Below are 15735 nucleotides of genomic sequence, written 5' to 3'. Positions count from 1 at the left end.
GGAATACTACATGACAATGAGAAAGAGTGAACTATGGCCTTTTGTAGCAACATGGATGGAACTGGAGAGTGTGATGCTAAGTGAAATAAGTCATACAGAGAAAGACAGATACCACATGTTTTCACTCTCATGTGGATCCTGAGAAACTTAACAGAAGACCATGGGGGAGGGGAAGGAAAAAAAAAAAAAAGAGGTTAGAGAGGGAGAGAGCCAAAGCATAAGAGACCCTTAAACACTGAGAACAAACTGAGGGTAGATGGGGGGTGGGAGGGAGGGAAGGGTGGGTGATGGGCATGGAGGAGGGCACCTGTTGGGATGAGCACTGGGTGTTGTATGGAAACCAATTTGACAATAAATTTGACATTAAAAAAACAATTGGTGAGCTGTATTTTTATGAACTGCTTATAACATGCTTTGCAATTTGAAAACACTCTAATTCTACAATGAGTCCTAAGATATCATGATTTTTAAGTCTAAACCATAATTCTTAGTAAGACAAAACTGGGATGCAAACATCTTGATGCTAAGAGCTTTTCTGATACTTGATCATTGTTATCATTTGTTGGAGAAGAAAATTCAAGATGTATGACTGGACACATTTTAAAATCATAAACAAATACTGCAACAGAACAGGAAGAAGTACCTTCCACAGCCACAGCCACCTGCACAGCCAGAGTGCATTAGGAAACCACTTGCTTTTAACTCTTGAGCTGGTATCTCAACATTTCAACTTCGAAACAGTGTTAGTTTCTTCAGGTTAGATTTTGACACCATTCCAAAGGTAATTTTCAGTAAAAAATATATATATATTTTTTTTAATTTTATTTTTTTAATACTTTTTCTAACGTGTATTTATTTTTGAGAGAGAGAGAGAACGAGAGAAAGAGCATGAGCAGGGGAGAGGGAAAGAGAGAAGGGAGACACAGAATCCAAAATAGGCTCCAGGCTCTGAGCTGTGAGCACAAAACCCGATGCTAGGCTCGAACTCATGAGCCATGAGATCATAACCCAAAGTCAAACACTTAAGCAAGTGAGCCACTCAGGAGCCCCTCAGTAAAAAAAAAAAAAAAAAAATCCTTAACTCCCAGGTTTGTGCACAATCTGATGTAGACAACTCAGAGCCTTCAAATACCTGTTATCACTGCCAATAACTTATCAATGGAATTATTTGAGGTTTTTTTAAATGTTTTATTTATTCTTGAGAGAGAAAGAGAGAGACAGAGCATGAGCAAGGGAGGGGCAGAGCAAGAGAGAGACACAGAATCTGAAACAGGCTTCAGGCTCTGAGCTGTCAGCACAGAGCCTGACGCAGGGCTCGAACTCATAAGCTGTGACGTCATGACCTGAGCCAAAGTCAGATGCTCAACCATTTGAGCCACCCAGGGGCTAAATTAAGTGTTGCTAAATTAAAAGAAAGAAAAAGAAAAGAAACTGATGAGATACAGGAAATATGCCTCAAGCTATCCACCATGGAGTCAGATGATCAGATTATTTTCAGGATGATCAACCGGAGAACAATTTTAGGTGCTATTATTCCTATAGTTTACGTTAAAAAACTGTTTTTGAATTTTTAACTCTTATTATTTAAAACACATGACAACTCTTGAAATATACCTAAAGTTAATGGGTTACTTGTATGCTTTTTGCGATCATATGCTCTGCAGACAAGTTTGAAAAGCAAGGAATGGTAAGTAAAAACCCGAACAAGAGCTTGTTAACCCTGAGAGTCAGCAGAACACAGATTCTGTATCAAAGCAGGTACTCCACTAAGTCAAGAACGGCTATCATTAGAGAATGTCGTCGTCACTGCGCATTACAGAAGTGACAAGCCTTCTTGACCAATGAGAATAAGAGAAAATTAAATTACCTTGGTGAGAAAATTTCCCAAGAGTAAATCTGATCACTATTTGCAAGATGTCGGGTTATGAACTACACAGTATATTAGGTTCCCACAGAATAGCACAAACCTGGTGGCTTAAAACAACAGAAATTTATGCTCTCACAGATCTGAGTTCTTGGGCAGGGAGGGGGGTCTGAGATGAAAGTGTAAGCAGAGCTGGGCTCCCTCCAAAGGCTCTAAGGGAGAATTTTTCTTTGCTTTTTTCAGTGTCTGGGGTTCCTGGCATTCCTTGGCTTGTAGACACATCACTCCCATCTCTGTCCCTGTCTTCACATGATCTTCTCTATGCGTCTTCCCTCTTCTGTTTCTTATGACAGGTCATTGAATTTAGGACCCACCCAGATCATCCAGGATTATCTCGAGATCCTTAATTACATCTATGAAGACCTTGTCCAAAATAAGGTCACATTCACAGGTTGTGGGTGGACGCCTTTCTTTTCTTTTTTTTTTTTTTTTTTGGTTAGGAGCTAGGGGACATGTGCCAATCAACTCCTTACAAATGGGAAAGAGGATGGTAAAAACTCAGAAGGGAATGTCTATGGTAGCTTGAAATTCTTTTTTTTTTTAATTTTTTAAACTTTATTTTGAGAGAAATAGAGCACATGAGCAGAGGAGGGACAGAGAGAGAGGGAGAGAGAGAATCCCAAGCAGGCTCTGAGAAGTCAGCATGGAGCCCGACGCAGGGGTCAATCCCATGAACCATGAGATGGTGACCTGTGTCAAAATCAAGAGTCAGATGCTCAGCTGACTGAGCCACCCAAGTGCCCCTTGAAATTCTTTCATTAAGGAGGTTCAAGATAAAACAGATTGTTAACCCTTATAAAATATTTATGTGTGTATATGTGTGTGTGTGTGTGTGTGTGTGTGCATGCACAGGCTACCTGAAGGCAATAAAAATTGACAGGAAGATCACTACCCACTTCATTATATGGTGATTTTAAACTTAAACTTGCATTTTACGTGCTCGGATAGATACTAGCTAATTGACTTTGGTTGTAACTGGGATTCCAAATAGCTAGTATTCCCTTACAATTGTATGCATGTGGTACATAATTTCTATATACACAGATTTGGTTTTAGTTTGGCGATGGGAAAAGGGAATAATCTTTGGTAACAGGTGGGAAGAAACCCTACCTCGCTTGAGTCGTCCTCTTAAATGTTAACAAAATGGCCTCTCTAACCTGTTGATGTGGCCTGGCTTTCTTTCTGGGTCTCTATGGGCCTTATACCGAGTCATAAACAGGGAGAGGGGCTCTTGAGCTCAGTAAAACACACCCAATCCCCTGTTGCTCTTGCTAGCAGAGTTAATCAACCCTGCTTGATGTTCCTCATTCCCTAGAATCTTCAGGTAGAGAATCAAGAAATCCATGTCTCTATTATCACCTAGGAGTCTTTTATTTGTATTTTCACTCCATCATTTGAAAATATAATTCATGACTGGAAGGCGCCATTCCAAATGCAAGATCTTAGTGTGAGAGGTCCTTAAGCTGGGAGATCCAGGCCCCCCTTCTCTGAAATTCGATGTGAAGCTTGGTGTGTTTCTGGGTTTTTCTGTGAAGCAGTCACGTTCTCAAAGAAATCCATCAACCCCAAAAGGTAAGAAGATCCAGAGCTCAGCTCAATGCTATGAGCCATTGGTTGGTTGTTGACTATTGGTGAATTATCCAGTTTCCGTGTGCAAAAGTAGTACCCACACAGGGGATGGAAACAATGGCAAAAATTCAATAAAAGGAAAAACCTTTGATTCACATATGACACACATGTCCCAGTGAAGGGAACAGTGGATAGCCATCAATGCAAGTGATGGATCTTAGGCATGAGCCCACATCAACAGTTTTCGTGATAGCTGTTTAGTAGGGAATTCAAACCCTTGTCTCCATTTGCCACATCTCAGAAAGCAACTCCTCAGACTTTCCTGAAAGTCTCCTCCAAGAGAAGTGATTACTCCCTCAAATCTTTCCCCGACAGTTTTCATATGACCTCCTACCGCCTACCATTTTATTTGATTACATATCTTTCTCTCTCTTCCAGATTTTATCACCTACCAGGTCCCATTCAATTTTATATATAAGCATCTTTTAAAAGTATTTGTGGGGCACCTGGATGGCTCAGTCGATTAAGCGTCCGACTCTTGATTTCAGCTCAGATCATCATCTCACGGTTTATGAGTTCGAGCCCTGCATTGGGCTCTGTGCTGACAGTGCAGTGTGCTTGAGATTCCCTCTCTCTCTACCCCTCCCATTTGTGCTCTCTCTCAAAATAAATAAACCAAAAAATAAAAAATAAAAAAAAAATTTGCTAAGTGACTGTGTGAACAGATGAATAACATGGGTTGTCCCATTAGTTAAAACTACTTAGGGGGCGCCTGGGTGGCGCAGTCGGTTAAGCGTCCGACTTCGGCCAGGTCACGATCTCGTGGTCCGTGAGTTCGAGCCCCGCATCGGGCTCTGGGCTGATGGCTCGGAGCCTGGAGCCTGTTTCCGATTCTGTGTCTCCCTCTCTCTCTGCCCCTCCCCCGTTCATGCTCTGTCTCTCTCTGTCCCAAAAATAAATAAAAACGTTGAAAAAAAAATTAAAAAAAAAAAAACTACTTAGAACTATTCGTACCAGGAGGCTGAAAACCACAACCCAGTTCGCACCCCCCACACCCGTAGCTGGCCCTGCTTTCCTCCCACCAAGAGGTGTGGACCTGAGCCTACTAACAAGAGAAGCAAGCTACGCACAAACATGGTCCCATGTGTGTTCCCAGAGCACACTTTCCTTAAACAATCTCCAGAAGGAGACTCAGATGTCCTATAGCTGCAGGGTACTGCTCTTTTGAAAGTAGATCTTTACTTCTGAGGTAATCTTTTGCTCAAGAAACATCTGCGTGTCGTTCTGGGCCAATGGAATATCCATGTGGTGTGACAGAAGAAGCAGGCTATTATTCAACCCAGTTCCCGGGGTTGGGGCTGGCTGCTGAGCCTGGCCACGCACAGAGAGTCAGCATCCTCATGGCACAGCTGCTTACTGTGCACGATCCTTTCCATGTTTATTATACAGGAGTGATCCTGATGCTTATAGAAAGGATGAGCGACCTAAACAAGGAACACAAACCCCCCAAACCGAAAAACTCAATCTTCCGCTTGCTGAGGCCACAAAACCTGGGAGTCATTTTTGAGTCCTCTCTTTATCTAACATTCCACATCCAATCCATCCACAAATCATCCCAATAGACGCAGAATGGTATGACTTCTTGCAGTCTTGACCACTACTCCCCTTGCGGGAGATTCTGCCCGCCACCTGTTCCCTATAGTGAGGTATCCTCATAATCAATTCCCATCTTCAGCCCATATGCCCTTACATTCTGTGGTCCAAAGAGCAGCCAGGTGATGTTTTCCAAGCAGACCTTGCCCCACCTCACTCAGGGGAAAGAGTCTTCAAGATCTCCCAAGTGGCCTTCAAGGCTCTCATGGTCCACTTCCCTTTACCTCGCTGACCTTAGCCCCTTACCACCTCCCCCTCTGTCACTCCACTCCAGCCTCAGGGTTTTCCTGGATGTTTCTTGAAGTTCACATACTCTTTCTGAGTCAAGTGGAACTTCATTCTCTAACACAACAGGAGGTAAATCAAACAGCTGACTGTGGCTTTCTGATTGTGAGCCCTTGAAGCCGTGGACACTCAGAAGGACCACAGACCCAGGCTACACTGAGGCTAATGGAGGCCAGAGATAAAAAAATCAAGTCTAGAACTGTGGCCGGGCCTCTGCATATTATGTTTCCTTGATAGTAGACCCAACCTGGTTGGGCAAGTGAGTGACCAAGCCCAGAAGCGAGGGGCAGAGCCACCTCTAAAAGACCCAGGTGACCACAGGAATGAATTCTGACAGTCGTTCTGCTAGCCAGTTCCACAAGCTTCCTTATTCCATTTTCTAGCTTACACTCTCCCAAGAAGAACTTGTTGACGCCTACCACCCAATCAGTTTGTTGACGGATTCTAGAATCAAACAGCTTGCACTTGGGGAAGTGACCAACATGGGGCTGGAAAGGCAGAGCCCACAGGCACATCCAAGTTAGCACAGGCAGGTCTTATGAATCCAATGTATTTACAATCCTTTGTCAATTATCTCTAAATGTGTGCCTGCTTCTCATTTAAACACAATGTAATCCCGGGACAGACTATCATAAGAATACAGCTGAATGTATGGTCTCATTGGTCCTTTATAGTTGTTTTTTTTTTTTAAGATGTGAATTTAATAAGATGTAAAAGCATAAACAAATTGTTTACCATTCTAACTACAAGACAGTCAGTCCTATCCATCCTATAAGCGAGCAGTCCTTACAGCAAGCATTCGATACCACAGTGAGCTTCTCTCCTCATTCTCCTGACTCGTTTAAACTTTCCAAACCTCAAAAACAACAACTGAAATTAAATGCTAACCCTACCCATTTTATTTGGTGGGGAGGTGGAGAGAGAGACAGACAGATCTCTAGTCTAGTGGGGAACATTCACAATAAATTTAAAATTAGCATATCAAGGAAATTACACAGTGCCCTGACAGCATCTAAATACCACATTTCTAGTAGGATGCTACAGGCTGGATGCCTTCCCTTGACAGAACAAAATAAATTACCTTGGGGACATCAGGTTTCCAAAATAATTATGCTGATCTGAGCCAAAGCTTTCCTTCATGTCGGAGTCACCACATGACTCAATTTATACCGGAGGAAGCGTCTTTCACAGAGGACTTAGGACTTCCCAGAAGAATTTTGCCTCTGGTTTTGCTATTGTATTCTCTCCAAGTTGGGAAAAACTCAAGTCCGCGTACTGGATTGTTCAGAGAAAGTAAGTCTACAAGGGTGGATTTTTACAATTAGAAAATGCTTGCATGGGGATCCACAGTGTGAGTAGGTGGACATTTGGTCCACATGGCTGCTCTCCCTGACATGTGGTGATCATCTACTGTAGGAGGATTAAAAAAAAACAAAAACAAAACATAAACAGAATTCTGCTGTAGCAATATACCTCCAGTTGGTTGAAGTTTCTATCAAGATTGTTTCCAGTCAGGAGTGATACGCCAAGCTTTGGGGGAGAAAGGCAGCAATAGAGATGTTTTGTACGAAAGGAAATACCAACTGCAACCCACCATGTTTCACTGATGGGGGAAACCTGTTCATCATTTTGACCAACAAGATTCTAATAGGAATCTGAATTTGGAAAAAACGTAGCCTACCCTGTGGTTTCTACACCGTGATAAAGAACTGCCTCGTAAGAAAGTCAGCTCATGGAGAAATGTTGTCAACTTACTTTTCGAACCCACCTCAAAAGGAGTCTCTAGGTTGTGGCTACGAACGTCAACTGGTTCCTTGAGTACGTCACGCATGTACCTATGTTGTTTATACCTTTGACAAACCAAACCTATAAGGACTCCCATCTTTGTCCCTGGCTGCTTGAAACCAACAGACTAACCACACAAGCTCATATTCTTAATGGACACAGCTACATAATTACTCCATTGATGCCTGAAAAGTAACTCACTTTGCATTTAGTCAGAACAAAGAAAGAAAACGAGATTTCACTTAGCCTCATTCACGATGTGTCTTCGCTTGTCAATAGTGCTCTAGCCCAGCTCTCCTTTGGCCACGGCCCAACATAGCCTGCCTTCCTGCCTGATGCCATTTGTTTCCAATGTGTATCACAGGCTTCAGAGGATTCTTTTTAAGGCGGACTTTTAGTTGCGAGTTTGGAAAAACAAAAACAATGCCTGCCAGCAATGGGATATTTGAAAATTTGTTGTTCAGCAGGACAGATGTGGTGATTACAAAATCAGCACCTACACGGACACACCCATATATATATATATGTGTGTGTATATATGTGTATATATATCTGTATATATGTATATATATGTGTATATATATGTATATATATGTGTATATCTGTATATATATGTGTATATATATCTGTATATATGTGTATATATGTGTATATATATCTGTATATATGTGTATATATATCTGTATATATCTGTATATATGTGTATATATATGTGTATATATATCTGTATATATATATATGTATATATGTGTATATATATGTGTATATCTGTATATATATGTGTATATATGTGTGTATACACACACACACACACACACACACATTTTGTCTGTTTTTACTTAAGAGAGTGGTGTGCAAGTCTTGAGTCAAGAGACAGAAGGAAAGAGAGCATCTTAGACAGGTTCTACACTCGATGCAAAGCCCAGTTCAGGGCTCAATCCCATGACCCTGGGATCATGACCTGAGCAGAAATCAAGAGTTGGACGCTTAAGTGACTGAGCCACCCAGGCGCCCCTACAATGACACATATTTTAAGAGCAACTCAGCATTGTTTCTAGAAACACGTTTTATAAACACATGACACTTGTGTCTTTTTATTTTAAAAAAACTCTTGTTCTCAAAAAGAGGCTTTGAATAGAGGTTTTCCGTCTTAGAAAATTACTGTTGTGTGGTTTTGGAGGGGGGAAAACGGTAAAGAAGCTGCTAAGATTAAGTACACATGAGAAGAGGAAAATGATAGTATCTTTGTTACAGAGTTACTGGGGATTAAAGTAAGATAATCCATGTCAAGCAGTTAGAACGGTGCCTACCAGTGACTGCACAATACAAGTTGCTATCATTATTCCTGTCAACGTGTGGAAAAGAAGCTCATTTTATTAATTTTTTAAATGTTTATTTATTTTTGGGAGAAAGAGAGATAGAGAAGGGAAAGGACAGAGAGAGGGAGACAGAGGATCCAAAGTGGCTTGGCACTGACAGCAGAGAGCCCAATGTAGGGCTCGAACTCATAATCTGTGAGATCGTGGTCTTAGCCAAAGTCAGCAGCTTAACTGAGTGAGCCACCCAGGCGACCCGTTCATTTTATTTTCCTATTAAAACTTAGTCAACAGACTGTTTTCTAAGCACAACGGTTGCCTCTCAATACAGAGGGAAGGTAGTTCAATAGTTTAATGTCTGTGCTCTGTTTTCTGACATATTTTTGTTTCTTGTCATTTTTCCTATTGATCCGATGAACTATCTGACACGCGTTACTTAAAAAGAAGAAACTAAATAAATACTGGCATTGTTAAACACAACCATGAATTACAGGCTCAACGTCTGACACAAGCCTTCCACAAGGAAAGCAATATCCTTTTCAGTTTGGTTCTCCCTGGCCAGTTGTTCCTGACAGCTGATCGTTGGGTTTGGAGAATCGAATCTTGAGAAAGTCTGAAATGTGGCTCTTCCCGGGACTCTACGTTGTTATTTGGTAGTAGTCCAGATAGGTGTTAAGTGATAGGGAAACCTCACACTCTTGGCTGGATAATACCCAAACATCCAGTCGCTTCATAAAACGTCTCCGAACCTCGTTGCCTTGAAAGGCTCCTGACAAATGAATGACATTTCTGGAACGTGCTGTTATCACTCAAAGCAGCACATCTCTCAGGATCTTTTAGGATTTGATGTCAGGAACTGGAAAAGGTTATGGGAGATAAAATTAAATGCACATCGAAGAAGGAAAAGAGAAGCGAACTTTTCAGAAAGTGTGTTTGCTATGTGCCCGATTCCTGCAGGCATATGTAGCCTCAATTAGAGAACGACAGATTCGCTCCTAAAACACAAGGCTGCCTGGGCCTCCTCCGAGGGACCCACTGACCTCAGGCTGTTCCAGAAATGTCCTGCTTTTTTAGATGCATCATGTTTCCTATTTTAAACAACGCAACAGATACCTGTGTTTCAGTTTTTACAGCAGGGCACTCTAATAACAGCAATGATGCTATTTCTTCCATGAAACGCAATGAAATGTTAGCTGCTTGCAGGAACAACTCTTGCAACCCGTTACTACCAATTAATTTCACAATGATACACCAGAGACCCGAGGCCTGGGAAAGTGGTTTCATGGAAGAGGAAGACCACCCAGTATTAGCTGCACGAAAAGATGGAGAGTGAGGTCCAAAACCAAATTTAACCAAACAACTGCTCTTCTTAAACCAAAGGTGGGTGTCCATATTGCTAAGACACCTGGGTACCATTTAGGGGTCGCCACCTCTGAGAGCACCACAGCCACAAAGTGGGGACAGGGGCTGCATTGCCAAGGCTTGTCACCAATGAGGCCGCTCAGACGCACGCAGGGGATGCCGCGTTCCCTGCCTGAGCACGTCCAGCCCGTATTTATTCCCTACCCCTAGAAGAGGGCCGTAAAAACACTAAGACTCTGGACTCCAGTCCTGGTACCTCGATATGGATGCTAAGTAGCCCAGTGGGTCAGCCAAAGACAATGTAGTGGCACATCTTAATTTCTTTTGAAATATGCTACCTTCTGGTCCCCAGTTGCACTGACATCTGAGGCTCACAACTGTAGCAACCTCTGTGACTTCACTAAAATAACAGCCTAAAGGACTAAAATCCCCATGCTATTAGCCAGCCACTTACAAGGGAGAATACGAGAAAATTGTATTCTTTCATCAATAATCACTTAAATAAGGCCACTTAGAGCGAACACCTAAAAGGGGGCATTTATACAAAATAAAGAGTTTGCTGGTGCACCCGGGGTGGCTCAGATGGTTAAGTGTCTGACTTCCACTCAGGTCACAATCTCATGGTTCATGGGATCGAGCCCCGTGAAGAGATCTGCACTGACAGTGTAGAGCCTGCCTGTAGGGATTTGGTTTTACAGCTTTAACTATCCACACAATAACTCTGTAAAAGTTTATCTTCCCCTTTTGAAAAGTCACTTTGAAAGATAAAGACCACCAAAACCAAAAGCTTAGGTTTAAAAAAAAATCATGCACATTTCCTGGGGAAAATATGTGGCTTTACCTCCAGTTACTGAGATTTTTCTAGAAATGTTACTTTTGCAGCCCCACCTGGCATTTCCCCTTGGCTTAGGCTCTTAGCTAGACAAATGAGCATGTGCGAGGATAGTACATCTTATTCTGGAAATAAAAAGGGTTCCCCAATGATAGAAGAGGGTAATCATGGAAAGCTTAAGGAGGCAAATACCGCTTCGGCGGACAGCCTCCCCCTGTCCCAGCGATTCCGAGCTTTTATGCTCTTCACACTGTAATGAATTAGGAAGTTGCTGAGAAGGGAAACTGGCAAAATTTATGACTGCAGTTTCTGCCACCCATTTGCAGCCTCCTGAGTATCTATCATTTTTAAGTACAAACGCTCAAGCAATAGCTGGGAGATATTAGGGAGAAATCCCCTCCGTGGCACATACCTCAATTAAAAGCATTTATAACCCAAATAATGTCTGGACCTGCTTCAGGACTTCAAGTCAATTTATAGGTCGAGGCCTGTCTTACGAACAGACAGCCTGGGCTAGTCCGCTAGAAACTGAGGACGGCTCAGCAATGTGAACATTAGGGCCGTCCTCGATTTTCTATTTGTTAAAGAGAAAATCTTTCTGACCAAGTTGGGTGGAAAAGACATGCCAAACGTCTCCCTTTCCAATAAAGGAGAAAAAGAGGCTTCAATGGAGCAGAAAGCTAGAAGAATCTTCTGGTTTAAAAAGGTTGCTGCCATATGAAGTGGGACTTCGGGGTCAGCTAGGAAAACCCTGAGAGTGGCAGAGACCACAGTTATGGAAACTTCCCGTGGCCGGGGCGCCTGGATGGCTCAGTCGGTTAAGCAACCGACTTGGGCTCAGGTCATGATCTCACAGTTTGTGAGTTCAAGCCCCGCATTGGGCTCTATGCTGACAGCTTGGAGCCTGGAGCCTCGTTTGGATTCTGTGTCTCCTCCTTTCTCTGCCCCTCCCATGATCATGCTCTGACTCTAAATAATAAATAAATGTTTAAAAAAAAAAAAAAAAAGAGACACTTCCCATGGCAGAAAGGGAGGAGTGAATTTTTCTCCATCTTGCATGCGGAGGTCCTGGGAACTGAGTAGAGCACATGCGTGTTTCATTGTGAAATGCGGTAAATGACAGAGCGATTTTTCTCAGGGAAAAAAATTGTTGGGGACATACAGGTGAGTCCCTTTGCATCACATTCAAAATGTACAGCCAAATGTTTCATCTTTAATAAATGGAACAGCTTCCTCCTCTGTACAGCCAATCTGACATGTTCTTAGAGGTTTTAGGTTACTAAGGCTCCGTGTTCTTTCCACCGTGCCCAATGGCACGCAGTTTTGGCAAATGCCTCCATCATTTAAGACAAGGAACTATGAGACAAAACACATTCCTATCTACCAGAGGGAATACTTTTCATCAGCAAAACTTACAGGGCAGCACAGGATGCTTACAAGTTGCTCGACAAAAAGCCAAAAAGAACCAAGAGAACATTCTAGGTCATATCTGACAATGGAGATCAGGATTGTTCAAATTCCTCCTGGGAGCCCACAATCTTAGAGATTATTTTGAGATATAAATATATTGTTAAAAAAGACAAATAACAAGCCTGAAATGGAGTCATTTGCACCCACACAAGAGTCAACCACGATTTAACTACAGTTTCAACCTAACCCACGAATGTGACCTTTTATGAGTCCATCTGAAATTTCCTGACCAGCGAAGTAACCTGCATGATAAAAATCCTGCCAGTTCCCTTCCCACTAAAAAAAAAGATGTCGTGACCTGCAAGAACCCTTCCTTTTCTTTTGCTGATAACTTCCTCCCCCTCCTTTCTTCCTACAAAAACCTACTACTTAGTCCAAATCCTGGAAGCATCTCTCTGCTCGCCAGATGGGACACAGTCCAGTTCATGAATCCTTTAATAAAGCCAATCAGATCTTCAAATTTACTCGATTCAGTTTGGTTTTTTAACCATGTATATATAGATAAATTACAAACACAATGAGGCCCTGTTCCACACCCATTTTAAATGTGGCAGTTGGGTGCTAAGGGGCGGGGAGGCAAAGTTAAAAGTAAAGGAAGATTTTCTGAGAAGCAAATCCATGAGGACAGAATCAGGTGCACCACACAGGGGTACCCTTGCCTTCCGGCAGCCAGTTCCGTGTCTCGTGTTTTTGTTAAGGGAAGACCGGGGGAGGGCTAAGAGACAAAGAGTTCCTCAAAAGGCTGTGTCCTGCTACCACGCGATCAAGACACCTACAAGGTAGACTTGGGCTCCACCACGAGGCTGGGAGCTCACGGACACGAGTACAGCGGCCACCCGCTCTTCCTGATAGTGGATCGTTTCGCGGGATGTGCACCCAATGTGACCAGGCACCACTGTCGAACTGCCAAAAGGCTAGCTCAAGTTCACTCACTTCCCTTGTGCTCAACCAAGGGGGGGTGAAATTATGTACACCATCTTTGCTCTTCCAACAGATTAGCGATGAGAGAAGAGTATTATCAAGGACCAGAGGAGATGAACAGGTAATTCCAACTGATAAAAAGAGCTGCTCTTGTGCGGTCTGTTCTAATCACAACCCTGTCCCCGGTTCCTCCACTCACTGCTTCCTGGTCTGGGCTATTTTCCCTTGTTTTTGCAGCAACGCTCCCCTGACACTCAGGAGTGAGGAAAGGGGTCTCCCGGGCTTCCTCTACTGGAGGGAAGAAGACAAAACTACCTCAGAGAGCGCTGACAATGGGGCCGGGCACCCTTTCTGCTCACGTATTCAACACTTTCACAGACACAATGAAAAAAGTTCCTGGAAGCCTAATACCTTATGTTTCGGCTTCGTACCGAAGAACTTTATTTTGTGTTTTTGTGGTTTTTTTTTTTTTTTTAAGCTAAAATGTTATTGAAAACAAAATCTTCTCCACTAGCTGCTTCGGAACGATATACTGTATTATGAAGCTCTGTACATTTTAAATGTTTCTGAGATCTTGACAAGACAAAGTAAGTTCCCCACTTTTTTTCCCCCCCCTTCAATCTTGAAACCGAACCGTTTTCTTCTTTTTCAAGGCTCCTCTGCCTCAAGGTCAGGCTGCCGGGTGGACGGATGGACGGAAGGAGTGGCGTAAAAAGGGCCTTGGAAACAAGCGTGGAAAACACAGACACGGGCCACCCGCGGGGCTGACGGTGGCAATGAGTTAGCGGAGGCTCTGGCTTCTGGTTGTGCGGTCCTGCTGGGGTGGCCAAATCGGGCCACGCAAACCCCAACGGCAGGAAGGAGGGCTGTACAATGTGGGTCCCCTTGAATCATGCTACTAAAAAAAAAAAAAAAAAGGTGCAACGAGAAAGAAGTCCCTGTGCATTCTTAGTCACAAGTGTGAGCCGAAGAACCCACACGATTCCTCCCTTTGGTATTAAATTACAGTTTAAAAAAGCTTTTTAGAAACAAAGCAAATACATGGGAGGACTGGAAACGTGAACCGTCCCAGGTTGTGGTCCACTGAAACAAGTCTCATCCCTAGTCATAAATAAATAATCTCTTTCCTGGTCTGACTTCCACGCCAGGATCAATATCTCTTTAACATCTTACTTATTTTATTACTGCTTTTGGTTTTCTGGGACTGATTGAAAGTTGCTCAGAGGAAATCTTTGGTTTTGCTTAAGTGTCCATGACATTTAATCATGACTTTGCTTGCAGTTTAATTCCAACCAGTCAATCAGTTAATCCACTTCAATTGATTCTGGGCTCTCAGTTATTGGCTTGCACTCATTGGGCATCCGCTGGTGCCGGCTCAGCTGCGTGGCCTGCGTGAAGCTCCGTTCACACCTCTCGCACCTGGTGGAGGCAAGAGAGAAAATTGAGACCGGGGAGCGGGGGCCTGCAGGGTGATGGGCTTCCTCTCATCCTGCCTAATGAGAACAGACACTCCAAAGTGGCTTCAGATTTTACCGGCTCAAGAGGTTTAATTGGTGGCTCCTTCCAAGGCCTGGATGCCCGGGACGGGACAAAGCCCGTCTGATGCAGAACAGAGGGATCTGTCAATAGGCAGGGGGAAGGTGATTTCTCCAGAGAGCCCTGTCCTGCTGCAGCTCTGATCACTGTCAGTTCAAATAGATAAAGAACAAAAAGAGATTTTTAGGAGTGAGCCATCAAAGCAGCATCTTGTCTGCAGTTTTCTGCTCTGTAACCCCAAAGAGAAATTGATGACAAATAGAATTTCACCTGCTGCTAATTTAAAATCGGGGATTCTACTCCCCTCGGCGCAGCGGCCAAAGATCCCGTGTCACCTCCGAACATGGGGTGTGGAGGAAGCACTACATTAGTCCGCGGCGACCGCAGGGGGTGGGTGTGGGTGGTTGTTTCTGTGCAGAAGTATCACAGTGCGAGCAAACTCAGGGCGAGAAGAATGTTTGCAGGTGGGATGGGAGACAGAAAAATTCAGGATCGACCCGTGTTTGGGTGGCTCAAGAGGCTCAGCCCTCTAGAAGGTACAGTAGAAAGAAGGTAACTGTGGGCCATAGTGAGGAGTCAGTGTGTCTGATGAGCAAAGCGGCATCCTGCTCCAAGAGTATCTCCTGGCTTTAATGTTAAAAAATAAAATAGTTTTGAAAGAGATTGTAACCTAGAGACCCTGAGCTCAACCCACCTCCTACGCAACACACTAACTTCATGGCCACTCAGTCTATATAAACCTATCTCCCACACACACACACACACACACACACACACACACCTCCAATGGTGGTCTCTAGTTTCTCTGTGGTGGTTGCTATTCCTGGCTGGGGTCTATGACTATACACACACTCAAACTCTAGCAGCAAGCTGGGCATAGACAGTGATTTCCTGTCACCACTCTGCATGCACGGGCTGCCTGGAGCACTGACCGAGCACCCATTAGGGCACAGCGGCTACCACATCCCCTCAATGTCTTCTTCTCAATCATTTGAAGGAAAGGCTGTTCAGAAGAGCCGCAGACAGTTGTCCCTCCTTCTCTTTCTAAATTCTTTAATGCTTATTTTTGAGAGAGACAGAGG

General features: G+C 43.4%; 1 protein-coding gene across 3 annotated transcripts in view; it reads right to left on the bottom strand.

Moving 5' to 3' along the window:
* PRDM6 (PR/SET domain 6) overlaps positions 1 to 15735 on the bottom strand; it is a 234860-nt gene that overhangs the window by 115053 nt on the left and 104072 nt on the right. The window contains exon 8 of one of the 3 annotated variants that reach the window (XM_011283422.4): positions 13528 to 14536. The exons of 1 other annotated variant lie outside the window; for it this stretch is intronic. In XM_011283422.4, the coding sequence (XP_011281724.2) occupies positions 14422 to 14536 (115 nt within the window). In that variant the 3' untranslated portion in view covers positions 13528 to 14421. One more of the 3 variants, XM_045058236.1, reaches the window with a different exon arrangement.

Source organism: Felis catus, chromosome A1 (assembly GCF_018350175.1).
Source record: "Felis catus isolate Fca126 chromosome A1, F.catus_Fca126_mat1.0, whole genome shotgun sequence".
In the NCBI taxonomy this organism is placed as follows: Eukaryota; Metazoa; Chordata; class Mammalia; order Carnivora; family Felidae; genus Felis; species Felis catus.
The sequence above is the reverse complement of the archived record's forward strand: the minus strand, read 5'-3'. Positions and strand labels throughout refer to the sequence as shown.